This window comes from Canis lupus, chromosome 36, assembly GCF_048164855.1.
Source record: "Canis lupus baileyi chromosome 36, mCanLup2.hap1, whole genome shotgun sequence".
NCBI classification, from domain to species: domain Eukaryota; kingdom Metazoa; phylum Chordata; class Mammalia; order Carnivora; family Canidae; genus Canis; species Canis lupus.
In genome coordinates this window covers 21022460-21050258 of record NC_132873.1, presented here as the reverse complement: position 1 = coordinate 21050258, position 27799 = coordinate 21022460, and the positions used below count along the sequence as shown (strand labels likewise).

The window sequence follows — 27799 nt, the reverse complement described above, 5'->3', positions numbered from 1 at the left end:
ATGAAAAGGAGTCGGGAGTAACATTTAGTCATATAGAAGTTTGTGAAAAGAATGGGTTTGACCCACTGAAGTAAGCAGCTGGGAATGTGGGCAGGGACATGATTGTGCCCACGTGCCAGAGTTTAAAGACGTCCCCTGGACGCGGGACGATTGAACCATGCATAGATAGAGCAGTTAGGTGAAGATCAGATTACCTTACAGACTTCTATCAAGAACAAAGTTGGAGAATTTGGTTTAGGTCTGTGGACAAAGTGTTGCAAATATTTCAGCCCTGAATTCAACCTGCCCAGATGGATCTTAGTAAGCCCTGCGATCGGAGGAGGTGGTGCAGGATGGAACCTGTTTGGGAGCTTTTTGCCTTTGTGGGATCCTTCCTCCCTTAAATAGCGAAAATTGTGTTTTACAACTGCATTGGTACAAAAATATAATCCAGCCTCATTTATATTCATTTTTCTCTTCTGATTTTAAAAGGAAAACATTTTCATAGACCCCTAAAGTGGGGTAATCAGCCCACCAGAGGTCAGAACCCAGGAATTGCAGGTGGGTGGGTCCTGAGAGAGAAGAGGGGGACTTGAGCTGGAAAGTGCCAATAACAGGTAGTGTTACTCTCATTGGGTCCACCCAATGGAACCTGCCTGCTTGTCCCTCCAACAAAATACACTAGGATCCAAATAAATATTCCAGTTCTGGATGGCCGGATTTTCATACTGACAGATTTCTTGTGCCCACTATCTGTGTACCAAGCAGCACTAAGAAATACAGTCTGGTAACCAAAAGTAATGTTAATATGTGTTCCAATCTTCGTGTCTCTTGAAGAATGTTCATTGAAATCTGTAACTCTTCACAACACTTCTAGAAAGCCTATTTCTTCCTAATTCTCTCAAGCCCCGCAACTGGTCTTTCTCCAAAACCCATCAAATTCTCTCCCTGGTGGGGCTTGTCCGCCTTCCCCAACTCTGAATCTTCCTTTTGTTCCCTCCACACTGTTTCTCAGCTTGTTCTTCCAAAACAAACCACCAGAGCAGCAGGGAGGAAAAATGCCCCTCCCTGGAGAAGCAGCTAGAAGGAAGGAGTGAAGACACACCTACCTCGTCAGTCTCTGCCCTGCCACAACCGCAAAAACTAAAAGCCTTGGAAAATGACCCATTTTGTTACATCAGTGTGGAACGTACCAACAGAAATGCCCTTTGTGGAGACCAACTGTCTGCAGAGATGCAGGTGAGCCTGGGCCTACGCTGAAATGCCCGCAGAAGCCTGCTCTCTCGGCTCTCTCACGTCCAGGGGCAACTGCTGCAGAAGCCCATGTTTTACAGGAAGAAGGCAAGGGCAACGTTACCCAGCCCTCCATGGGAAAGTCTTAGTTCCTGGAGTAGATCACTGCATGGCCCAAGAATGCTGTGGAACTCTGGGCTAGCTGCTTGGTGACGGAACTGAGGGCTCCGTTTCATAGATAACCCAGAATTCAAAATCCAAATGGAGTACAGATTGTAAATTATAGACAAAATCTGTGGGAATTTGGGAGGAGGGCAGTATCTGTTGAGACCATTTAGTCCCTAAGAGCCGTATTTCTGTCTGTGTTTGATTTGTTACTGGTACTTTCCAACTGGAGAAGGCAATTCCAGGATGAGGTCTCCAGGTCTGCAAAGCAGCTGAGCTCTGAACACGGCCTGGGTCTCCAGGGAGGAGGAGACTTCCCACCCAGACAATGAGCGGTCCATAGTTTTATGTCTCTAAGCAAGCAATCCAAGCCTACTTGTCCATTTTCACGTAGTACGAGTGACTACCGCTATGTTGTTACAAGCTTAAAGAACCCTAGGTCTCTGGAAGGATCTCTGTGCTGTTAAATCTCTAACAGCTCATGTTCCAGATATACACATTTCTATTCACCAGGGAGATGCTGCAGCTCCACCTGCTTGAGGGGAAAAAAAAAAAAGTTAATATAGCCTGGAATTGCCAATACACCTCAGGAGGGTCATACTGGGTCTTCCTACCAAGCATGTCCCATCAGTGATAAAACTGAGACAAGCCAACTGGTGGCTGGAAGGCACCCAGAGTCAGGCCTTACAGTTTTTGAAAAATTGATGGATAAAAGCCAAAGGAAATTGCACTGACATTTAAAAGCTGCAATGTTCTGCAGTGGAAACCTTATTACTCAGGGTAAAATATCTAGCATTCCAGGGAAACAGAATTACTCTCTATCTCACTAGGGAGTTGAGGAAACAAGTGTGTGAAATTATAGATGGATAGAATTGACAGGGCACAGACCCAGATGTACAAAACCTGCGACTGTATCTTCCCCCTGGTGCTTCAGAGCCCTCATTTAAAATGGAGAGTTTTATTCCTACTTCAAACATTATCATGCAGATTAAATGTGCTAAAATAGGGAAGCATTTCACAATATAGAGATAGAGATAGATACAGATGTATTGATACAGACTTAAATTTTATCTCAAGCTCCATTCCACCTGGCCGCAGAAATTCAGTCCCGCTCACTTAGAGGAACCCCCTTAGTACAGTTCCTATAGTAGATTGAGACCAGTGGCATGAGAAGAGGACACTTGCCCCTGGCATCCCTGGCCACAGCATCACCTGCCTTTGTTCCTGGTGTCTCTGCCAAGAGTTTCAAGGGCTGGTTTGAGCCTACGCTAGATTTTTTTTTTCTTTTCATGCCTGCCATAAGGACCCACTCTGAAGGCCAGGAATGTGAAATGTCCTTACTTAGACCTGAAGAATGGGGAAAGGAATGGCCAATGGCCAGGAGGAAGCATATCAGCCAATATTTCAAAGTATCTTGCCACAAGAAATGTGACTTTTTTCCTGATACTTTACAGTTCCCACGGAGTATGTGCTTACATCATCTATGAGCTGATGACTCTTAATTTGCTTCTTCAGTCTGGACTTCTCTGACCTCTGGATTCCTATATCCAACTGACATGTGCACTTGGAAGTCCAATTAAGCAACTCAAACTGAAGACGCCCTGTTGGTTCTACCTCCAAAATTCATATCAATTTGTCCCGTTCTCTCTGCCTCTGCTGCCACCATCATAAACCCATCAACTTTTAATGGGAAACAGGGAAATGGCTTCAGAGCTGGTCTCCATGCTACCCTGTTACCAGCAATAACTCATTCTCTGTAGAGTGGAATGATGTAATACAAATCACATCATATTACATCTTGGCTCAAAGCTCTCTGGTGGCGTCCCTTCCCACCTAGAAACCTGCAGACTCCCTTGTCCTAGCCCCTACCATTTCTCTGACCTCCCTTCATTCCCCCATTGTCCTACCATCCACAGTCCACCACACTGGCCTTCTAACATGCCAACCTCAGTTCTTTCTCTGGGCCACTTGAGCCCCTTTTCCCATGCAGTCTCTCCGTGGGCCTTCCCGTAGGACTCAGGTCAAATGTACTCAGCACTGACTACCCTAAACTAGTCTCCTAAGTCACTTTGTATCACCTTAGCCTGTTCGTCACATTGCCCATCATCTCCTGAATTTACCTTGTGTCCCTAGTTTATTGTCCACCGCATTAGAAACACATGTCATTTTATCTAATACTTTAAGATTCCCACAGAACACACACACCCTTCCCCTCCATGAGAAGAGTGGTCTTGTCAGGCACACAGATATTTTTGAATGAATGATATTTGATACTCCTATTCCTGTCATTCATACCCATGCAATTCATGTATACGAATAAAACTACTTGTAAATCGCTGAAACAATATGCAGTATCAGACTTCCTTGACTTTACACAAATCGTTCCCTAGGCTAGACATGTCCTTTCTTTGTTCTTCTGATAAACTCTCATTGATCCTTCGAACTCCTGTTTGGGTAGGAAGCACTCAGAGAGGATGGGAACTGTGGAGGCAGGCAGGGGAGCGTGTAGCCACACTGCTCTGTTGGTGAGGACAGAGCTTGGATCTTAAAGGAAGACTGGATTGGAGTCTCTGAAGTGAATCTCTGCCCAAACCTTGAGTCTTCCTCCTTTTTAAGATAAAAAGTGAAGAAGGCAGTTTTGAATATCCAACAACCCACTTAACCATTTCCATTTGCATGTTTTTTAGGCTTTCCAAACTTAACATGTCCAAATAGAACTTATGGTGGATAGCCCCATCCACCTGGTCAACCTGAAAGCTGTGGAGACCACCTTGACTCGGCTCCCCACCCCAACACCTCACATCCAGTCTGTCAGCAAATCTGACCCCTTCTTGCCCATGTCCCCACTGTCACTCTTGTCCTAGCCTCATCAGCTCTTCACTGCGCCACTGTCTGACTTATAATCATCTCTCTTCTCCCACTCTGGCTCCCACCTTTTCGTTCTCTGCAAAACAGCCAAAGCAGTCTTTTTAAAACTTAAAATGGTTTCTGTCACCCTCGTCAAAACCCTCCAATGTCTTCCATCTTATTGAGAAGACTCAGAATAACCCTTAATATACCTGCAAGACCTCCCTACATACTCTGGAGTGCCTACTCCTCCAGCCTCATTTTCTACCAAGATTCCATCTTGAGCATGGAATCTAGAGAGCTCTAGACAATCTGGAGCAACTCCGTCACCCCTTGCCTGTGTGACACTGGGCAAGTTGTTTAATATCTGTGCTTCCATTCCTTAGTCTCTAAAGCTGTTGAAGGATTAAAGGAGTTCTGAGAACAGACTGGTGCGTGGCAAGCCTCCGTACATGTTCATGGTTTTAGGTAGTTTGATGTCATTAAATTGATGAAATTTGAAGAAACAAGGTGATTACCAAAAAAAAAAAGATTAAAGAAGGAGAATATACTTGTAGATTGTTATAATTGAGTCTTTAAAAACATATTTTAAGAAGTCTTTAGTTACACACGTGATGAAATCCTCCCATTACACAGGAAAAATCAAAGGAAGTTTTATGAGTTTTGATAGCACTGTATTGATTGATGATTTGGCCAGATAACACCCTGTTTAAAACACAGTTTTTACTATTAGTCATGAGCTTAAAATACATTTCCCTTGGGAAACCAGTCAGACTCCAAAAGGGACAAAGACACTGGCTTGATTTGTAAGAAAGGAGGAGACAGGGCTCTGCCAAGAACCATTCCAAGTCTCTGTGGGCAGGGCAAGCAGAGAGCCGTGGTTGGTGCTCCTCATGTGGCAGTATGGCTATAAATCACCCCAGGTCAGCCTGCTGCTAACAAGGCTGATAGTTATCCAGGTGTTTGCTCTGACATAGCTACTCTTTAGAAAAAACAAACAAACCTCTATTCTGGTGGAGACCTTTTTTTTTCCTGGTATGATGGCTTCTGTTCCCAATTCTGATGAACTGATTTTTTTTGTGAATGGAAGAAAGGTAAGTTTATGAGATGATTACTGTGATTTGGGCATACCAGGGACAAAAGCCAAGCTAACTTTTTTTTTTTTTCACTGCAATGCCACTTGCTATGTCTTTATCCTCACTCAAGTCATATATAGTAGTATGAACTTGAATATTGATCATTAGTTCAAGGTTTGGTGCGAAGTATTAAGGCATGGGGGCCTTTGCTTGCTCTTTGCTTCTCTTTTGGAATCAGTAAGGAACTCCCATTTTCTTTGTTATATTACGACCAAAGTCTGGCACAGGTATGAAAAATTGTCATCCCTCCCTTTTTTTGGATATTAGCTGTACTTGAGTTCACCAATGCTATTTTAATAGAAGGCATATATGACATTGAGGACAATAGTAGCAAAGAATGATTTTGATTTTGTTTTGCCTTAATCTCACATTGAGCAATTAACTCAGAGGTTAGCATCTCTGTCTAAAATATGGAGTAATAAGTAAGCTACCTTCTCCACTTCCAAAGAGATGTGGCAACTCTAATGCTTAGCCTATGCCAGTTGTTCTCAACCTTGTACTTTAATATGCAAGAGGAATAAGTGAAAAGTTTGAGGTGCTTTGGGACAATTAGAGAAAAAAACTAGTAAAGTATTAAAATGAAAAACTGCTTTGGACAGTAATTTGGTGTTAATGCTTTTGCTTCTTAAGCTTCAGTTGTTTTAGATTACTGATATTCTTCCTTAAAGGAAGAAACACAACTTTAATCAAGGCAAAATTTCTTGGGATTTTTGCCTGTCAGCAGGAAAACATCATTTTTAGGAAGCCTATGAACTAAACAACAGCTTAAGAGGGGGGAAAAAAAAGAACAAAGAAGAAGTCTGGGTTTAGCAATAATATTTACCAGTAGGCCAGGATCTTGAATGACCTGAAGCCAACTGGAACATCAAAGAAATAATTGCTGAGTAACAATTTGTAGTCATTCAAAAGCTAAGAACTTTTCTGAATACGAGAAAAATGGGCTTTGCTGCTTTTCCCTTGTTGGCGAATAAAATCATTTCTCCCTTAATATCACATTAGAATGATTATTCCCTCTCCAGGTCTCCAATCTTTTGAAATCACAGCTGATATTTTGTTGTTTTTACCCTTCACTGTCTTAGAAATTTCTAAGCCAAGTTGCAGATGGCCAAAGAAGGGGAAGTTCTATACCTCTTTGAAGGAACTGGTTTTGTTGTTATTTTTGTAGTGGTTTTTCCTTTCTTTAGACCCAGGGGCACAGAGTTGAGCAAAGCACACTCATCTGGCAGTGGCACACCATCATCACAGTCTGGACAAGTCTCCTCTTTTGCTTTATGTTATTTCATTTTTGTTCTTTTTATATCCTATCTTCTCTTTATCTCCTTCCCCCATAAGCATCCACTCTTGTGCATTTTAATTATATATCCTTCCCGTCTATTTTCCATATGGCTATTTAGAATTATAGATATATCTTTGAAATATATAGTATTTGGCCTGCATGGTGTCGTGCATGAGTGTACGTGTGTGGGGGTGTGTTCTTAACAAATGCGATTGTGACTTACACATTCCCTTTTGTGACTCACCACTGTTCTTGAGATTTATCCAAGTTGTTCTTTGAAAACCTGTTACTTCTGCCTAGTAATTCTCCAGGGTGCACACATCCTTCATTCTATTTATCTAGGACCCTACGATAGACACATAGGATGCTTCCAATTCCCCACTACCCCTAAGAAACGCTGCAGTGAACATCCTATGATGTGTCTCCTCACCAACACTGGCAAGAGAATCTCTTAAGTGATATTGTACGATGCCAGTGTCATAGGTCCTGCCAGGTAGCTTTCCAGAATCCTGCACAAATTACTTTTTCCATAATTCATTGCATGACAGGTGCCAGTAGATAATTTGCCAATTTTTAATGTGCCAAACTTGTTCTAATCAGACTGCCTAAGTTTTGCTAATTTAATGGGTGTGGTATCTTCGGGGGTTTTGCTTGCATCTCTCTAGTTATTGGTGAGGTTTCTCCTCTTTTTATATACTTACTAAAAAGATCATTATTTCCTAAGTGTCTATAAATTACTGGAGGAAAAAGGATGTGCCCATACAGTTTTGTGAGTGCAGCTCTTGGTAGGACCAGTATTTCTTATATGATTACTGAAATTTTTTTTTAATGACTGGGAGTCCTGTATACTTGATAACTCAGAATTGCAGTTGGCAACCTTTAACTAATTCCCCAAAGTCTAATCTTGCCCTTCTTTTTCTTCCTTTGGAAACTGAGGCCATGTCATGTGATTGAAGGAGACAGCATTAAATCAGTGTTGTACTCATCAGGCAGCTAAAGTCGTTGGGAAGTTTCACTATTTACCTGGAATGTTGTCTCAGGTATATCAATGTCTTTATAGCATAGAGTAGTGTCGTCAGGCCGTGTTCCCCCCATTATAGGGGAAGCAGGAGGAAGTTACAGTAGTCCTGGCTTGCACACTGTCACTCCCTACCCGCTATCTTGTCCCCACCTTTGGAAATAATTTCAAAGGCCACACAATTAGAGTGTTAAAGCAAATCTAACTATAACGCCTTGTTTCTGAGATGCCACTAAGCCTCCTCCTCACATTAAGATTCCAAGTGGAGGGGTGATGGGCTCATCTCTGGCTGAGTAAAGGAGTTTGGGAAGTAGGAGGCAGCATGTGAATAATGTGGTTTGTTGCCTTCTTCTGGGATGATAAAAGTAAAAACACTTTTAGTGGAACAATGTCCTTTGCGTCTGGGTTCATCGCTGTGCTTCCTTGCAAGTTTCTCTCCCGATCTAAGCTTGCCTGACTATCCCTAGGAGAAGAACTGTCTGGGCCAAGGAGAGCAGACCGTTTCCATCTCATGTGCCAGCCTCAGTCTATTGGCAGTAAGAGCCAGGAGTGCACCATGAGAGGCAGAGCTAGATTCGTGCTCCCTTCTGCTCTTCCTCTGCATAGTGGCACCTCCACTTCAGTAGGGGGCTGGGAGCAGGGTATGGGAACAGGAGGGGCTCCCTTTATAACATACTCCTCCCATGACTCCGTTAAGAAATCTCTGGCGGGATGCCTGGGTGGCTCAGAGGTTGGGCGTCTGCCTTTGGCTGAGGTCTTGATCCTGGAGTCCCGGGATCGAGTCCCACATCAGGCTCCTTGCGTGAAGCCTGCTTCTCCCTCTGCCTATGTCTCTACCTCTCTCTCTGTCTGTGGCTCTCATAAGTAAATAAATAGAATCTTAAAAAAAAAAAAAAAAGGAAAGAAATCTCTGGCTAACCTCTTCTATGACTTCCTACGGTCACGTTTATCGGAGTCAGTTTTGGAATCTATATATCTGTTTTCCCATATAGGCCCTTTCTGAGTAACTATAAGGAAAAGCAATCCAGAATTTATAATTGTCATATATATTGGAAAATTCAGAGACATTGAAATAATGCTCCGTAATTTCTTTAAAATTGGCTCCAAGTGTTAGGTTTCCGTTGTTATTTTTTCCCTGTGAAGCTACCATCTGTCAAAAACATGGCCCCAAAACAATATAGAATTGCCATACATGTTTGGTATTACCCTCCTAAAATGCCTTTTCTCATTTCACAATGTAGGTCACAGAGAAGAATGCTGATCCTGAAGTAAACCTACTGTACTACCTGAGGAAAGTCCATATCCTTATATTTTACTGTAATCAGTCTGGACTGGATGGTAAAAAGTGATCATGCTAAGACTTCTAAAGAAGGTCACCCTGTATTTGCTCAAGGTAGATACCCTTGTGTTTGACTTGTAGAGTCTAGTTGGAGTTGACAAAATGCATCCAAAAGTGAGAGATTCATGCTTAATTTGTCGTATTTTTCACCCGAGCAAGACCAAAAGAATCATCCAAATATCAGCCAAAAGAAGCATGAGTGTGCTAACTTCAGAAATAACTTTGTGGCCTTTTGAGTCCCATGGTCCCCAGATGATGGTTTTATATTCAGGAGTGTTAAAGTAAAAACACCCAGCCACCTGCTCAGGGGTACATGTCACTGATAGTAGTTTCCCGTGAGGGCTTCCCTGACTTGTCACTTAAATCTTTTCATAATTCTTATTGGAGAAAACAGGGTTCTATAAATATATTTCAAAATTCTAACATAGAGCTAGTGCATTCTCAGGTCTCCACCCCTGATCTGGACATTTTTTCACTCCCTACTCCTGCAATACTTTCAACAGACCTGCAATAAATATTCAGGAAAGAATTTCTTGGGCTTGGAGGTAACTATACAGGGGAAGCACACATGATTGTGGTAGGGGTGACACAGTTCTATGAGATAAGATTGCATAGAACTGTACATACATGGTACACGTGTATGTGTAAATGCTGGAATCTGAAGAAGCTCTCTAGTCTGGTGGTCAGCATGATACCTGATACCCATGTCAACTTCCTGCTTTTGATGTTGTACTATAGCTACGTGGGATGTCATCTTTGTGGGCAGCAAGGTGACAGGTATTGTCACTGTCAGTATTTTTTTTTGCAACTTCCTATGAAACTATAAATATCTCAAAATACTAAATTAAACTATATATGCTTTTTTGAACATCTGCTGAGAGCCAGGCACTATGTCAGGCTCTGGGGATTCACAGTATACTAGATAATGTTATCCTCTCCCCTCGGGATCTTCAGTTCCTTTCCCCACTTCTGTCTTTTGGCCTCAACATACCCATCTAAAAATATGACTTCGTTTCTCCCTGCTATTTCCTTACCAAACTTATGTGCACCTGATGCCTCATTTTCTCTCTAGACTCTGTCTCTCACTACATAACCCCTTACAATCTGGTTTCCTAACCCCACATTTCACGACTCTAGCTACTATCATCCCCTAAAATCCTGTTTCACTCACTATTCCAGTACCTGGGTTTCTAGCTGAAAAAACAAAAAACAAAATCGAAAACAGAAGAAGGCCTCCCTCATTGGTTCTGCTACTTCCTGTCTATCAGCCTCACAATCTCACTCTTAGTCAGCACACCCTACCTCCTCCCTTTGATATCACTGCTGAATCCATTGCATGTCACCATGCTTTCTCTAGACATCCTAAAATGAACAGATTCACATGTATTAGGAGCAAGCTGAGAACCCATGGACTCCCAAGCAGGCATGGCCAGGGCCAGCCCTAGGCAGAATCACCCCAGCCTCCCATTGCCCCATCTCCCCACTGATTCCTCTGTCCATTCCTTTCTGGTGCCTAATATCATAAATAAGTCATTCTGAAGAAATAAGATGCACCTGAGACTTCCAGGCCCCAATCTCTGATTACAGATGCAACAGTTCTGGGATGGAGTCAGGGCTTTATTTTTTACTTGTTTCTCAAGTAGGTAATTTTCATGGATATCTGTGGGTGACCACAGGTTTTCTACCAGAGTCAGCATCCACACACATAGACACCATCACTAGCCTATTTCAGTTTTCACAGGATTCATATGGCCCTTTCCAAAGTCTTGTACATAATTTGTATTCATAGTCTTGTCTTTTTTCCCTTAAGATGGGTCCCCAATATTATACAAACTTTAGATTCCCACAAGACCTCAATCCTCTACTGACTTGGAGTCTGGCTTAGGCGTCCATCCCAAGATGGAACAGTCACACAAAGAGCAAACTTTGTTTGTAGTAGTATTCCCATCTCCCTTCCTCATTCTATTCCTTCCTTGCCCAAGGTCACCGCCTCCACTGAGTCACCTCACCCATCCCAGCTGCCCCACTAGATGTGCAATGGAATGATCCTGTAAATCACTTTCTCCAAAGGAAACATCCCAGCCTGGTTTTAAGCTCTGACCCGGGGAACCATACACCACAAAGTGAGAATGGCCTACAGCGTACTTGGAACAAGGAGGGTGTGTCATTTTAGAGTTACTTAATCTCTGTGAAATCCTGGTCCTGGGATAAAACTGGGGAAATGGAATATCTCAGAGGTTCCCTAAACTTTTGTCCTGGTTTTCCCACACTGTTCACATGCCCATACTTCTTGTAGTTCTCAAAACAATTCTCGATTCAGCTAATAAATTTTACCAAGCACCAGGTGTTCAGGTGTAAGCTAGAAGACACAACAACCTCTGCCCTAGGTCTAGAGAGGGACACAGCCAGTGGAAAAGCAAAGAGCAAGTGTGATGAGTGTAATGTTGTGGGGTCACAGGCAAAACACTCACAGCAGGCCTGGGGAGGGACGGAAGAAATGAAGATTGAGTAGGCATTTGGTGGGCAAACGGAAGGCTTGGTGGTGAAGCTATTCTAGTCAACAGCATGGGGTAGAGTCAGGAACAAGAGAATGTAGCACTTTTGAAGACCTAAAAGATTATTCTGGTGGATATAAAGAGTTGTGTGTGGTAGTGGGAGGATGTGGCAAGAGAGAGACGTGAGATCCTTGAGGCAAAGAACCAAGTTTGACCCCAATGTCACATGCCTTGCCTGGAATGGGAGACTATAGCTCACTAATGAAAGACGGGATCCCAGTGGAAATTTCAGAGTCAATTGTACACATTGGCTGCTAGTATCTAGTATCAGGGTAACTTCTTCTGGGTATGCAATAGAGCTGTGTATCTTGAAGATACTGAGAAAACTCTTCTGCTTAAAGGCCCAAAAACTAAACTTCTGATACATTATTGTTTGTATTTGACCTATGTTAGGTTGCCAGCTTTAGCATATAGAAATATAATATACCCAGTTAAATTTGAATTTGATGTATGGGACATACTTAAACCACAATATCATCTGTTTCTTATCTGAGATTCAGATTTAACTGGACATCCTACATTTTATCTGGCAACCTACATAACGATGAGATTCAGGATGAGTCAACAGAATATGTAAGTAACTGTTTGAGTCAGGTGCTTCTGGTGGAGGAGGAGAATGGAACCATCAAACTAGTTGTTTGGTGACTAGAGAAGAAAACAACTAGTTGAATCCATTTTTCACTTTTCACTCAAGGCAATGTGAAAGTCTGTGTCACAGAGCTATTTTAAGGTCTGACACAGTGAAAACTGAAAAGTAGTTTCCGTCATTGAGTCAGAAAGCAACTAGATTCCTTTACTTGGAAATTTCATGGACTCCAAAGGCACAATGAAAGAGTTTCTTTTCCTTTTCTGCTCTGTTCAATGGCACGTTATTACCTACTTGACGGTGAGCCCCTGCCTAGAGGTGGAAAGCTTGACTTGCTTGAGCAGGAAGAGCTGGCACAGACTGGGGACAAAAGAACAGAGGAGGGAGATGTGCAGCCTCTCTGGACCTCTGCAGAGAATCCCTCAGCTCTTTACCTCAGGGGTATCTTGACCAGATATATCTCTTTGTGGACAGCAATTTCCAAGGTGAAATTAGATTAACCTCTGCCCAAGCCAATTATGACTTCGACCCATGAAATCCTTTTTAAACTTTACCCAGAAAAGGTCCCCAAAATTCCAGTAGATTCTTATAGAACCTGAAGCAGGAGATTTACTTATATTATTTATTCTCTCTTTATGAAAACACGCAAACATCTTAAAGGGGAAGGGTACAGGGTGCCTGTTGACATTACCAGTTCAGGAGCTGTGGTTATTAAATTAATATCCTCTAATCCAATAAAAAGGTAAATGCATACATTGCTGAACAGGGCAAGTTAAACCTCCCAGAGACAGTTTTCTAAGTTGTTGCCCATGCACTGCTTCCCACCAACCCCACAGTGACCCATTGTCTACAACTCTAAATTCAAAAGCCCTTTCATACCTCATTTGGATGGAAACCCTGATCACCACAAAGCCCTTGGTAGTCTTTCTGTTTCCCACTTAGTGGGAATATCTTTATGGTTCATGCAGATATGCTAATGTGTTTGATTACCAGGTGCTGCCCTAGCCCCACTCGGGAATGCGGATCTTATTACCTTTGTAAAATAAGGAAATTTTTACATCAGAAATGCATCCAGCCTCTAGGGTTTCAGATAAGGCAGTGTGAGTCTGTAAGGATTTCTCACCTTTCATCAGTGAGCTCATTTATATGCAAAAAAATGGAACAACTCTTTAAACAAGAAACCTCAGTAAGACTCAAGAAAACCTATTACTTGTTATCAGTATCTGAGGAAGAACAGAGTAAAAAGCCAAGTGGCCTGTGCCTGTCTTTTTCCTTGACTCCCCTCCTTCCAGTCTGTCTCACAGGCACCAAGTATAGCTGTGGGGGAGGAGGCTGCGGCGCCTGTACTGTTATGGTATCAAGATACAACCCCAAGACCAAGAAGATCCAGTATCCTTTGTGTTGGGCCAAGCCCTGCCCTAGGCACATCTGGGAAGGACACCTAGCCTCCTACTTTTCCTGTCCACAGGCACTCCCTTCTGTTCTTTCCAGGTGGTTATCACAGTCACACTACCTCCAGGCCTGCTCACCCTGCAACTTCCTGAGCTCCAGATCTTTCCCATGGAGTTCAATTCCATCGGAGTATATGTGTTCTGTGTGCCAATCTCTCAGGGCCATATTCTCTATTGCTATACAAATACTTCTTTGCTTTCAAGCAAGAGATTTCAGAGTAGGGAATCGGTCAAGAATGGCTTAGACACAAAGTAGTGATACATTTTCCTGGTAGAAGAGTTAGAGCTTTGACATAGGAATTTGACTAAGAAGAATGATTTGCCTGGAAGGGCTGAACGAGGTCTCTAATCACCTTGGCCTAAAATGCAAATTTGCTCACTATGATTCAAAGTGATGACATGGGAGTTGTCTGGCATGATTCCAAGTTCTTGTCTTACGTCACTGGGTGTTACTGTCCACAAATTAGGGAACTTGGGAGAGGAGAGGCAGAGGAAGGGAAAACAGTTAAGTTTAGCTTTGGACACATCACACTGGAGTAATTACGGAACACCCAGGAGGGATTGTGCACAGGCATCTAGATAGACAGTCCTATCACTCAGAGAAGAGGTCTCATCTGGAGCTATAACTCACTGGCAGCTATCAATATAAAGAGTGGTAATAAAAATAGCTAACATTTTTTGAATGCTTACTATATGCCAGGCAGTATTCAAAGTAGCTTACATATAGTATCATGTTTAATCCCCAAAGCAACTTTGAGATAGTCATTACTACCACTCACATTGAGAAAAGAGGAAACCAAGGCAAAGAAAGTTAAATAAGATCCTGTGGGCTGGTTGGTGATGAAGGCAGGTTTTCAGCCCTGGGCCACCTGGAATGTAGCACAGTACAGAAGAGCTTATGAGTGCAGGACATTGTAGAACAACAGACGGGGAAATGTACAAAGAAAGACACCTCACAAAGGAGAGGAAGAGGATGTAATCAGAGTTGAAGGAGCAACAACGAGAGGAGACTGTTCCAAGAAAGTAGAAGTGGTCAATAGTATGAAACACCAGGGAGTAACCCAGTGTCATTAGATTGCTCCTGGAGCAAGGTCAGATTGCTCTTGGAGGTCAGCATCCTCCAAGGCTGGAGGATGAGGTACAGATGGCACAGGAATGGCTGAAGGGCCAGATAGTTGTGGACAGCTTTTGAAGAAACTTGACCAAGAAAGGGAAAAAAAAGATGGGCCAGCAGCTGGAGAGAGACACTGGGTTTTGTTTTGTTTTGTGTAGCAGCAGCAAACACTTGAACTTACTTTTATTTTTTTTTTAAGATTTTATTTATGTATTCATGAGAGACACAGAGAAAGAGAGAGGCAGAGACATAGGCAGAGGGAGAGGGAGAAGCAGGCTCCATGCAGGGACTTGAATTTACTTTTAACTTCAAGGGAATTTAGGGGAATAAGACTATAGAAAGGAAGTGGTTAGGAGGACTATCAGTATGGAGCAGGTCCATGAGGAGAGAAGAATAAATAGGAGTCAGAGCCCAGGGGAGTAAGAGAAAGGATTCCTGCCCTCCTGGCCTAGAACACAGGGGAGTGACTGCAACACTGGGTGAGAAGCAGTGGGCTGGGAGTAGATGGGGCTCAAGCTTCTATTTTCCAGATGAGGTAGAAAGGTAAGACTGAACAATGAACACTGGAAGAGAAAAAAGAAGAGAGTGGGTTGAGATTAAGAGGAAATAAACGTGGGGGGGGGGGGGGTACTTAGAGGATACAAAAAAACAAAAATTTATCTGTTGTACATTCTTTCTCTATACACCGAGCACTCTCTTAGGGTCTCCCATCAGGCAGCTGGGTGGTTTCCAAACACCTTTGACCATTCAAAGGGCTGGTGGAGCCAAGAGCAGCACTCTTTTTTTTTTTTTTTTTTTTTAAGATTTACTTATATATTTTTAGAGAAAGCAAGGGTGCAGGCAGGGGAGGGGCAGACAGAGAATGTCAAGCAGATTCCATGCTGAGTGCAGAGCCAGACACAAGACTCCATCTCACCACTCTAAGATAATGACCTGAGCCAAAATCGGGAGTCCAACGCTTACTGACTGAGCCTCCCAAGCGCCCCTGTCTTTTCAGAAGAACAACATGCTTACTGTCTTCTGGGGTAGGAGAATAAAGGAAAAATTTCCTGGGAGAAGGATAATTTCCCATGCCTGAAAGAGAATAGGACTTAGTCGGACGGGAATAAAGAGCTAAATTGGACTAATGAGGTCTGGACCCCATTGCTAACCAATGAGATGAGAATCTGTTGCTAACCACGTGCACTTTGTTATTAATACAAACTCTACTATGGGAAAGATGGTCAAGACAAGGGCATAAATGGGTGGCTTCCACACATGACCATACATTAGAACTGGCTGAGGAGCTTCAAAAAGCAATGAAGTGAGCCCCCACCCCCCCGCAGACTCTAATTTAATTGGACTAGCATGCAAGCAGAGTGTCTGTATTTAAAAGCTGCACATGGTTGAAAATCAAATGGGCTAAACTACCCCATGGTGGAGTTTATATAAATTAGTGTGTTGTCTGAAGAGTAAAAGGTTTCCTTTCCCTAGAATAACAAATAATAAAGAATGAGAGTCTTTTAGAGGTCTTAGACAAAAATCTTCATTATTCTTTTTCTCCATTCCTCTCTACCATTTGATGCCAGCCATATGTAATTTCTTTCCTAGTAACTTTTAGAATTCCATGGGCTTTTATCTAGCATTCTCTATATTTTCAGGGAAATATAGTCTGTGACTTTCCTGGACTCCCTGAATGATATTTCTCACTTCCCTATGATTCCAATGTATTCTCTTTACAAATATCCATCACAGCCACTATCCAGTGACAGCATGCTTGGTGCCCATCTGCTCTCTGTATGGAGCTGCTGTCACAACAGTGGAAGGTGTAGGAAGCATCAACACCAGGATTCATCCCGTGCAGGTAAGAATGTAATGGACTGGAACAGATGTTTGTATAGGCACCCCCACATAGTCTATTGTACTCCAATTAGGTCACCAGCTTTGAAATCCTTTGTGCTTCTAAATTTTCATTTTGCCATATTCAGTGCTTCATAGCTGAAGTTCTTTATAGAGACTGATGTATAAACCAAGATTCCTCCATTGGTTTTAATATTTCTTTTTTTTAATTTTACTTAAATTCAAGTAATTAACAAATTATGTATTATTGGTTTCAGAGATAGAGGTCAGTGATTCATCAGTCTTACGTAATACCCAGTGCTCATCACATCACATTCTCTCCTTAATGTTTAGCACCCAGTTACTCCATCCCCCATCCCGCTCCCCTCTAGTGACACTCAGTTTGTTTCCTATGATTCACAGTCTCTTATGGTTTGTCTCTCTCTGATTTCATTTTGTTTTTTTTTTCCCTCTCTTCCCCTATGATCTTCTGTTTTGTTTCTTAAATTCCACATGAGTGAGATCATATGATAATGTCTTTCTCTGATAGACTTATTTCACTGAGCATAATATCCTCTAGTTACAACCACATCATTGCAAATGGCAAGATTTCATTTTTTGATGGCTGAGTAGTATTCCATTGTATATATACGCCACATCTTCTGTATCCATTCATCTGTTGATGAACATCTGAGCTCTTTCCATTGTCTGGCTATTGTGAACATTGCTGCTATAAACATTGGGGTGCAGGTGCCCTTCAGATCACTACATTTGTATCTTTGGAGTAAATACCCAGTAGTGCATTTTTTGGGTCATAAGGTAGCTCTATTTTCAACTTTTTGAGGAACATCCGTACTGTTTTCTAAAGTGGCTGCACCAGCTTGCATTCCCACTAACAGTGTAAGAGGGTTCCCTTTTCTCCGCATCCTCACCAACATCTGTCATTTCCTGACTTGTTCATTTTAGCCATTCTGACTGGTGTGAGGTGGTATCTCATTGTGGTTTTGATGTGTATTTCCCTGGTGCTGAGTAATGTGGGGCATTTTTTCATGTGTCTGTTGGCCATTTGTATGTCTTCTTTGACATGTCTGTTCATGTCTTCTGCCCATTTCTTGATTGGATTATTTGTTCTTTGGGTGTTGAGTTTGATAAGTTCTTTATGGATTTTGGACAGTTTTAATATATCTTAACTTCACAGACACATCCTTACCCTAAATTAAAAGAAGGACACTTTATACTTCTAAAATTGATAGAAGCTACAAATTAGCACTTTTTCCCCAGAGATTCGGTTGCTAAACATGTACCATCACATTTACAGCCACATTTATACACCACATCTGAAGCAACTTGCCATCTAGCAATAAATCCAATATAGCCATATTTCCGTCTAACATTAGAACATTATCTGTCCTTTCATTTGAGCTACAGATCAAGTATTTGGCTTTCATCTTAGGGGTTATGCTATTTGAAAAATGTTTATTTAAAAACATTTGAAGCACACTCAAGCCAGGCAGTTGAGTAACCTCTGAGAGACACATGGAAAAGAAACACAAGAGAGACCCCCAGAGTCATGTTTCCCACCTGTTTTTTATTGTTTTGTTGTTGTGTTTAAATGCATAAAAATTGAATTGTGCATAAATTAAATACATGATTGGTACATGCTAATAAGTTACACTTTATAATTTTCTAGTCATTTATATAGATTTTTGTCATTTAGTGCATCAGAAATTCTATAATATAGATGGGGATGAAAATGACTTGCCAGAGACTGCTAAATGATTTGCATATATTCAATCATTTATTTTCATAACCATCCTGTAGATACTGTTCTTATTCTAATTTTAAAAATGAAGAAAAGTCAAGTAAACCACCACAGTCACACAGTTACTAGGGTATAGTAAGGACTGAAACTCACAGGAGCGGGGCTCCAAGGCATTTTACTTATTCCCTAAGCCACATTACCTATTTCACAGATAAAGAAATCAGAGTCTAGAGATTGCAGTCACTTAATTAATTCCTGCCACTAGGCTTTTCTTGAGGGAAGAAAAAAACAACTTTTAAAAATAGAAATATTTTCAAGAAATAGAAATATTTTTCTTCTAGCATGACATCCTTTACCCTGCACTCGTTTCTGGAAAGCTAAATAAATAAGCTGCAGACCTTTCTGGTGCCCAAGGCAGGGAAACATGAGGTTTGAAGCATAAATAATGTATTATTTCCTCCCAGGAAAGACTGGCCAAGTGTCATGGCACACAGTGTGGCTTCTGTAGCCCAGGGATGGTGATGTCCATCTACACACTGCTGAGAAACCACCCAGAGCCAACCCCGGAGCAGATAACCAAAGCCCTTGGAGGTGAGCCTTCTTGGTCTTCTGTAGGCAGGGCCCAGGGTGGGAAGTGCCTGAGTAACTAGGACAGGAAATCCCAGCCCACGGAGAGACAATATGGCACACTTTGAGGTTCCAGGCACTTGGCTAACATGAAGACTTCTTTAGTACCTTTAATACTTTCCAGGAAGTATTGTCTTCCTTTTGTAAGCAGTGGTGCCAAGAACTGGGACAATATTGGTTTCATCACAAAGCTTTCTTCCTTAATGGATCCCAGTGTCACTCTACAAAAGCATTCAAATAGGCTCTTTCTAAGACTTATAATATTATCTTTTCCAAATGTGGAAATTTGGGTAGTGTGGAAGAATGAGATTTTGTTGTTTATTCTTAAGTTAGTCTGTTAGAGTCATTCGCTAACTCTACCTACTACACTTACTTTTATAGATTGGATAGACTTTCAGATACTTTACTTTTTATGTTCTGGTTGGATTAGGAAGTCAAGGGCAGCAGCTAGTTATCACAAGTAACTTAGTGAGCAACTCAGTCTCCTAAAATGAAATAACTATCAAATTTATATGAATAAACACAATTTTCTAAAAAAAAAAAACAAAAGCATGTTAACAAATGAAGTTTTTTGTAACAAACACACCCACTTTCAAGGTAATTGTCCCCTAGTTCTTAGAAGAAAGCTGTGAAAGTAAACTTCTAAATATTACAAGAAAGCTCTTTGTCCCTTTCAGCAGATAGTCTTAGACAGAAATTCAGTATTATGATGAAAAGATGTAGACTAAAACAAAGTAAAATATGCAACTTAAATTTTATGGTAAGTGGTATATAAAAATTCTCTAATATTTTCCCTTGTTTCTCAAAAAATTCTTCACTTAAAATTTTTCAGTTTTATATAAAGTACTTCTAAAATTTTGGCCTATGATTTCAATTATCATTTTAACCCAGGCCAAATGGATAATCTTTATTCAATGAAATAAGCCATACTGATGAGGAATTGAGAGCTTAAAAAAGCAGAGATCCTATGATTTGCCTTACTTGTTGTTTGGGGGCTTTTTTCATATACACAGTCTTAGATGGGTTATTTCCTCCCAGATTCTGTGCCAATAATTCACATAACAACCATAAGGGGATGGTGCTAAAAGTTTGGCTAAATTGATGAAGTATTATGCGGGGTGTGGATAATTTGGAGAACATATTTTGGTTCACAATCCATTTACTTGAACTCTTTCTAGAATTATAAATGCTAGCCACACTGACGACCTTCATGTTCGTATTTTTAAGGGAAACAATAACATAAAATAAAATTTAAAGTAATGTTATGGCACATAACATTCTAAAATGGTCAACTGATATATATCACCACTTCATTTAATCTTGTCTTTCTCTTCAAGACTAAGGGAAAAGAATTTTTTTAATTTCATCTATTTTTTTCCCTTAGAATCAGAAGAATCTCTACAGTGGGCACTATTAGCATTCTTTTGGTGAGACTTTCATAGGGCTTGTAGACTTGCCATTCGGTTGTGTAGCCAAGAAAACAAAACAAAAAACTCTGATACTAGCTCTCTCTAGCCTATAATGTTTGCTTATAGTTTATCAGAGAAAAGGTGTCCATTGCCTCTTAAATACTTATATATCATGCCATGTAGTTATGTTTTAGACCTTTCAGCTCCTTTCCTCGACTCCAAAGGGAGACTTAATTCACACACTTCTATATTCTTTCTTCTTAGCAAAAGGAAAGATAGATTATGGAATCTGAATCCATTCTTGAGCATGTAGTTTCTTTCTAAACTATTCTTGTTCTAAAAACAAAAACAAAGGAGTATACCTATTAACCAAGTTTCCGCATGACTCACTGGCATCAAGCTTTTACACTTCTGGATGTTTAAATCTACCCAATCCACACATTTATTTTGCTTCTGAAATTGTTAAACTGCATTTAAACATAATAATTTTATATTTATTTTTACTATAAAAATAACGTATTCCTATTATGAAAAATGCAAAAAAAAATTAAAAGGGAAAAACTCATTCATATTTCTACCCTCAGGAAACAATCACAATCAGATACTTCTGTTTCCTTTCAGTCTTTTCTATGCATAGTTTTTGTTTTCTTATTTTAAATACTTGTGGCTACTATATATGAACTTATATTGTTTATACAATTTTAACAGTATAACATAAGAGCTTTTCCATGTTATTAAAACCTCCTCATAAATATCATTTATACTGGCTGCAAAATTTGAATATACTTTGTAAAAAGACAGACTTTTCCTCACCTTTTCCACCATGCTTTGGAAATATTGACTGATTAAGAGCAGCCCAGGTGGCTCAGCAATTTAGAGCCGCCTTCAGCCCAGGGCGTGGTCCTGGAGACCCAGGATCAAGTCCCACATGGGGCTCCCTGCATGGAGCCTGCATTTCCCTCTGCCTGTGTCTCTGCCTCCCTCTCTCTGTGTCTCTCATGAATAAATTAATAAAATCCTTTTTTTAAAAAAAAGGAAATATTAACTGATTAAAAGAATGCCAGGTACTTATTGAACACCTATTGTTCTGTCCTGGGAGGGTTCATGAACATCCAAGACACTCATCGCCTTCTCTAGGAACTTAAGATCCATTGAGGGAGATGAAGCAAGTACATAAATGACTCTACTCCAACATAGTTGATGATAGGCCTATCAGCAGATGGATCCAGACAGTGAGTGGTACAGCTCTGGCTGGGGTGTCAGAGTAGACCCCATGGAAAAGGGGGATGGGCCTTTTAAATTAAAAGGGCCTTGAAAAATGGATACACTCTCCCTAAGAAAACATGGGAGAGAGAAAAGACCATGTAAGAAAAGCTTAGCAAATAGACACATATGAGATGTTATGGGAGGGGCAGGGTTACATGAGTTAGGACAGGCCTAGGAAATAAGGCAGGAAGAGTTGATTGAAAAAATTATGGAAACCTTTGTGATATTTCAGGAAGAAAATGTAATCACAAGATTTTTTTTTGTAAGAATATCTGTTCCCAAGAGAAAAAAAAAAAGAATCTAATTACTAATAGAGCTATTTCACTGAAAAAATGAAGCGCAAATAAGCAATATATTTCATTATCATTCCTTAAAAGTTGACCTCTTTTAAAAAAAATTTTTTTTTTAAATTTATTTGAGAGAGAGCACATACAACCCTGGGGGAGGAGCAAAGGGGGAGGGAGAGGCAGACTCCCCACTGAGCAGGGAACACTTAGATGATGTCAACAATAAAGATGCGGGGCCCATCCCAGGACCTGAGGATCATGACTTGAACCAAATGCAGATACTTAACCAACTAAGCCACCCAGGCGCCCCAAAATTTGTCTCTTCTTAATCAGGTAACTTGTGCCGCTGTACTGGATACCGAACAATTGTAGAAAGTGGAAAAACTTTCTGTAGGGTAAGTTAAAATAAAAAAAATTTTTCAGTTGACTTAATACCTTAATATACATTTGCATAAAATCATCTATTGCATTCATTTGTTTCTAAAATACCCTCATGTTGACCTTTTTTTCTTAAAGATTTCATTTATTTATTTGAGAGAGAGAGAGCACACATTAAAGGGAGAGGGAGAAGCAGTCTCCCTGCAGAGCAGGGAACCTGATGTGGGGCTTGATCCGAGGACCCCAGGATCATGACCTGAGCCAAAAGCAGAGGCTTAAAAACTGAGCCACCCAGGTACCCCTATGTTGACCTTTCTAACCATTGAAAGTTGTTGAATGCCACTGTTGGTATTTTTTAAATAAACCTTTAGCATGTGTCTTATTTATAGCCCTAAATTAAGCACTTTCCTAAGAAGTAAAGTATATGGTAACATGACTTCAAGAAATGCAAACTCTACTAAGAAATAGTCTCTATTATTTTAGATTAATAGACTAAGACTATAGACATTTTTTTTTTTATTTATGATAGTCACATCAGAGAGAGAGAGAGAGAGAGAGAGAGAGGCAGAAGCAGGCAGGCTCCATGCACCGGGAGCCCAACGTGGGATTCGATCCCGGGTCTCCAGGATCACGCCCTGGGCCAAAGGCAGGTGCCAAACCGCTGCGCCACCCAGGGATCCCGACTATAGACATTTTAAAGAAAAATAGGGATCCCTGGGTGGCGCAGCGGTTTGGCACCTGCCTTTGGCCCAGGGCGTGATCCTGGAGACCCGGGATCGAATCCCACGTTGGGCTCCCGGTGCATGGAGCCTGCTTCTCCCTCTGCCTGTGTCTCTGCGCCTCTTTCTCTCTCTGTGACTATCATAAATAAAAAAAATAAAAATATAAAAAAAAATTAAAAAAAAGAAAAATATATAGACTAAGAAATAATAAAAGCATAATTGAAAAGCAAGGTATTTAAAGTTCAGTGTATTCTCTATGCCATATGTATCAGTTTTAAAAGAACGTGGTAGATTAAAGAGAAGTAAAGAGCAGGAAGGGAGGCACAAAGGAAACATTGGAGAAGGGGAATTTTGAGCTAGGTCTTAAAAGAAGTGATAGAAATGAATGGGTGAAGAGAAGCCAGTAGAAAATTCCAGGTAAGAAAATGCATGGAAGTAGGAAAATGAAGGATGTCCACTGTTCACTAGGAAACTGATGTGGCCTAATGCAGGGAGTAAAAAGATATTATTCTGGGCTAAGGAATTTAGACTGAAAGTTGATAACCAATGTATGGTCATTGTCTGTTCTCAAGCTGGGAGTAACATGGAAACGGTATTTCAAAGGGAAAATTCTTGGCATCTGCTAAGAAGGATAAGCTTAAAAAGGGATGAGGGCTTGGGCTAGTGCAGTCTCCCATGAATGAGGGAGTGAGGACCTAGACCAGTGTGGCAGATATGAAAGGTAACTTTCAGCAAGGGGATTGCCAGAATCATAACCTCCAGACAGTAAAGGATACAATCAGGAAGAAATCCAAGTCATCCTCAAAGTTAAAAGATTAAGGAACCAGACAGGATGAAAGAAATTGGAAAAGAATGATTTAGTGTATGGCACGGGGTGGGGGAAGCTGTAGTTTTGAGATATATCAAGTTTCAGAACGTGAAATACCACGTTTTAGTTATCATGGGTTTCTAGCACCCATATTTTATGGTAAAAATTAATTTTATACAATTTTGGTTGACCAAAAACAACTCAAGGTATATAAGTTAATTCCAAATACCAAAAAATCTCTTGAAAAAAAATCTACTTTTAGGCCAATAATGAAGAATCTAAAAAGCTTTACAAACTACAGCTATTTTGAAATCCTGGGTAAGATACCATTCATGTCGAACCATATGAATCAGTCTTCCACCATTGTAACTCACAAAAACAGCAACTTCATATGATTCATGATTCAACTTAGTATTATGTGATTACTTTCCTGGTGACCAAATCTAACTATTATACAAAGATAGGTATCTTTATCTCACTCCCGTGAGTTCCCACATTCAGCCATTTACCATCTGTTCCTTTATTGTGCACCTCCTTCTCTCAAAATCCAAATCCATTCTTAAGTCTGTAGAAAATTCCTTACAGGTAAAAATACCAGCCACCACTTCTGCAGCACTTCCTATGTATCAGATACTGTGCATATCTTTTGCATACTTACATCAAACAGACCTGGTTGGGAGGGGTTTTATTTTTCTAATTTAAAACACTGAACCCAGTTACTATGTGTTAAAGCAAGAACTGGAACCCAGGCTTCCTTGACTCCATGTACAAAGTCAAACCATAGGTCTCCAAAGCACACCAAAGCCTTGGGTTGTGCCTACACGTGAAAAGGATAAACAAGAATGAAAATAATTAGCTAGAGTTGCAGTAACTGACCAGTGAATTCAAGCCAAAAACATTACTTTGGGTCTGCATGAAGTGTCCTGAAAATTAAGGTAACCACTTTCCTAAGAAGTAAAGTATACGGTAACCCATTATGAATGGGTTTGGGACTTAAAAATGGTTGGGACTTGAATCATCAAAAAAATTCAGAATAGCTCCAATAACACCCAAATAAAACTCAGGTTTTCAGTTTATTTTTGTGTATAGAAAGTCTTAAGTGGAAGCACCTGGGTGGCTCAATGGTTGAGCTTCTGCCTTTGGCTCGGGTTGTGATTCCAAGGTCCTGGGATTGAGTCCCACATCAGGCTCCCCACAGGGAGCCTGCTTCTCCCTCTGCCTATGTCTCTGCCTCTCTCTGCGTGTCTCTCAGGAATAAATAAATAAAATCTTGAAAAAGAAAAGAAAAGAAAAGAAAGAGAGAGGAAAGAAAGAAAGAAAGAAAGAGAGAGAGAGAGAGAAAGAAGAAAGAAAGAAAAAGAAAGAAAGAAAGAAAGAAAGAAAGAAAGAAGAAAGAAAGAAGAAGGAAGGAAGGAAAGAGAGAGAAAGAGAGAGAGAGAGAAAGAAAGAGAGAGAGAGAGAGAGAAAGAAAGAAAGAAAGAAAGAAAGAAAGAAAGAAAGAAAGAAAGAAGAAAGGAAGGAAGGAAGGAAGGAAGGAAGGAAGGAAGGAAGGAAGGAAGGAAGGAAGGAAGGGAGAAAGAGAGAAAGAAGGTCTGAAAGGCAGTTTGCCTTCCTAGGACTTCATTAAAGATACATGGTATATCACTCTTATGATTAAAGAAAAGCCTTTTTTTGTTTGTTTGTTTTTTAAATTATCACCTTGTTAACTCCTCCATTTACCTCACTGTAGTGGAAGCCTTGGCTCTCTGAGCCCATCCTCGTCTGATCTCCTTCACGATCCCCTGAGATTTGAGTGATACATTAACAAGACTATCATAGCATGGTTACAGGCTCCCTGTAATTTTCCCTAATTGTTCAGTGATGGAAGAGCTAGTTCTCCACTCCACCCCATTACAGAGCCCTTGAAGACAAGGACATGCTCTGTTACTTCTTCCATAGCTTCTGTAGGGCCTGGGGACTGCAAGTACTAGGGTTGATGTTTTAAGAATTAACCAACTAATTTGTTCTAAATTCTTGTATTACCTTAAAAGGAATCAACTGTTTGTGGAATGAAAAGTTCAGGAAAATGTTGCATGGATCAAGAAGAGAGGTCTTTTGTAAATAGACAGGAAAAAGTAAGTATCTGGTGTTCCACTTCAGTTAGGATAGCCTGAAAAATACCCACATAAATCCAAGTGCATTCATTTCCTGTTCTTTTCAGTGAGTAAAGTAAAAGGAAGAGTATTCAGGGAGTAAAGAGTCTTAAAACACTTCAAAAATTAGCAGGCTAGTGACTTTCATGAGACCAATCACCACAAAGCATTTCCCTTCAGAAGCATTACAACTTTCTGTGCCTTAATCTGGTTTACCACCACCCCTCCCCACAAGTAGTAGAGATGTAAGCATCTTCATGCTCATGGCAAATAAATATCTGTTAATAATACCTGAGACCCAGGACAGAAGCTTAAAACCTAATTCCTGATGCCAAAGGAGGAAGCCCAGAGTCCAGTAAATCTGCCCAGGAAACCATTACAGTCCTCTAAGGGTGGGCAAAATTCTATTCAGGGGTACTCTGTGGCTCTGGCACCTGCATTTTGTGTCCGGGGTGTCAGAAGTATGGCCCTGACTCTGAAGTCTCACATTTAGAAATTCTTGTATGTTTTTCAGTAACGCTGAAGTTCCATTTGTATTTTTTGTTTTGTTTTGTTGAGATATGTACCAAACTGTATAATGAAGATGAATTCCAGCCCTTGGATCCATCCCAGGAACCTATATTCCCTCCTGAACTAATAGTAAGATGCTTTACTTTTGATGTCTCATAACATGACGTGGTACAAGCCTTTTTGCAGTATGCTATGAAATTATGAATTTTAGATATTAAAAGGTGGAAGTGTGTCCAATGCAATAAACCATTGTTATGAATTTGTTCGGTTCCACTATAAGTAACTTCAAGCAGATAGCTTAGAAGAGTGGTACTGCCAGGACCTCAAATATGCTTTGGTTCACCTCTTCAGTTGAAGATCCTGAGCTCAGAGAGTATAGGTAACTTACTCAAGGTCACACACCTACACTGTGAGATATATTAAAGATATTTTGTAAAAAAAAAAAAAAAAAAAGATATTTTGTAAAATGATACTTATTATAATGGAATTACACTATTCTTATATTAGCCTCTGTGATCCCAACTCAGTGGGGAGAAATAGAGAGAGAAGAATATAAATGGTGTGTGTATGCTCATCATTCTATTCCATGACTCTATGCGCAGAAGAGAACATGAGATGGGGGATATGATTCTACTGGCTCCCTAGAAGGTCACAGTCCCCACACAGCCCTCTGCCTGTGGGAACTTGGACTCACTATTTAAAGAGTATACACATACACATGACATATATACGTATGTATGTGTAAAGAGAGAGTCGTTTAAAAAAATGATTTACACTATGCCTGGTAAATGATTTAAGAGGTTTTTCAAGGATAATTTTGCCATAAGCAATTTTTGTCATACCAAAACACCTAATTCCCAAAGATGAGGCCCCTTTGAGTCACTGTTAGGGCAGAACTAGAACAAGAAGCCTGCAGACTAAGACACTTTCACTATACCATGATGCGTCCTCTTCAGACACTCACTTCACAAATATAGATGGAGTTTGCTCTACTCTACATGCAGTTGTTGATGGACAGATACCTATTATGATGTTTACTCAGTGATGCCCATGTGAATCTTATCAATCTAAGTAGTTTCAAATAGGCCACCTTTTCCCAAGGTAAATCCCAGAAAATTAAAATGACCCATCGGGCCATTTGGACAACCGGAGCAGTGGATATACTCATGGCATGTAGCTCAGCAACCTTCCTCAAAAGGCTATTGGTTTTGTTTCTCTGCAGAGAATGGCAGAAGATCCAAACAAGAGAAGACTGACCTTCCAAGGGGAGAGGACTACCTGGATTGCCCCTGTGACCCTCAACGACCTTCTGGAACTGAAAGCCAATTTCCCTGAAGCCCCCCTCATAATGGGAAACACTACAGTGGGTGAGTGGTTTTTA

The 27799-nt window shown here is 40.7% G+C and overlaps 1 protein-coding gene across 3 annotated transcripts in view; it reads left to right on the top strand.

Annotated features, from left to right (window-relative positions):
- Window positions 1-4982: 4982 nt before the first annotated feature.
- The window catches only part of LOC140625314 (aldehyde oxidase 4-like), a 64053-nt gene continuing 41236 nt past the window's right edge, over window positions 4983-27799 (top strand). For 2 of the 3 annotated variants that reach the window (XM_072812594.1, XM_072812592.1), the window contains exons 1-9: window positions 4983-5318; window positions 8896-8953; window positions 13427-13523; window positions 16434-16542; window positions 18744-18870; window positions 22202-22263; window positions 25807-25890; window positions 26467-26547; window positions 27641-27785. In XM_072812594.1, the coding sequence (XP_072668695.1) occupies window positions 5262-5318; window positions 8896-8953; window positions 13427-13523; window positions 16434-16542; window positions 18744-18870; window positions 22202-22263; window positions 25807-25890; window positions 26467-26547; window positions 27641-27785 (820 nt within the window). In that variant the 5' untranslated portion in view covers window positions 4983-5261. Of the gene's footprint in view, window positions 5319-7337; window positions 7677-8895; window positions 8954-13426; window positions 13524-16433; window positions 16543-18743; window positions 18871-22201; window positions 22264-25806; window positions 25891-26466; window positions 26548-27640; window positions 27786-27799 lie in introns of those variants that run through there. The other variant, XM_072812593.1, reaches the window with a different exon arrangement.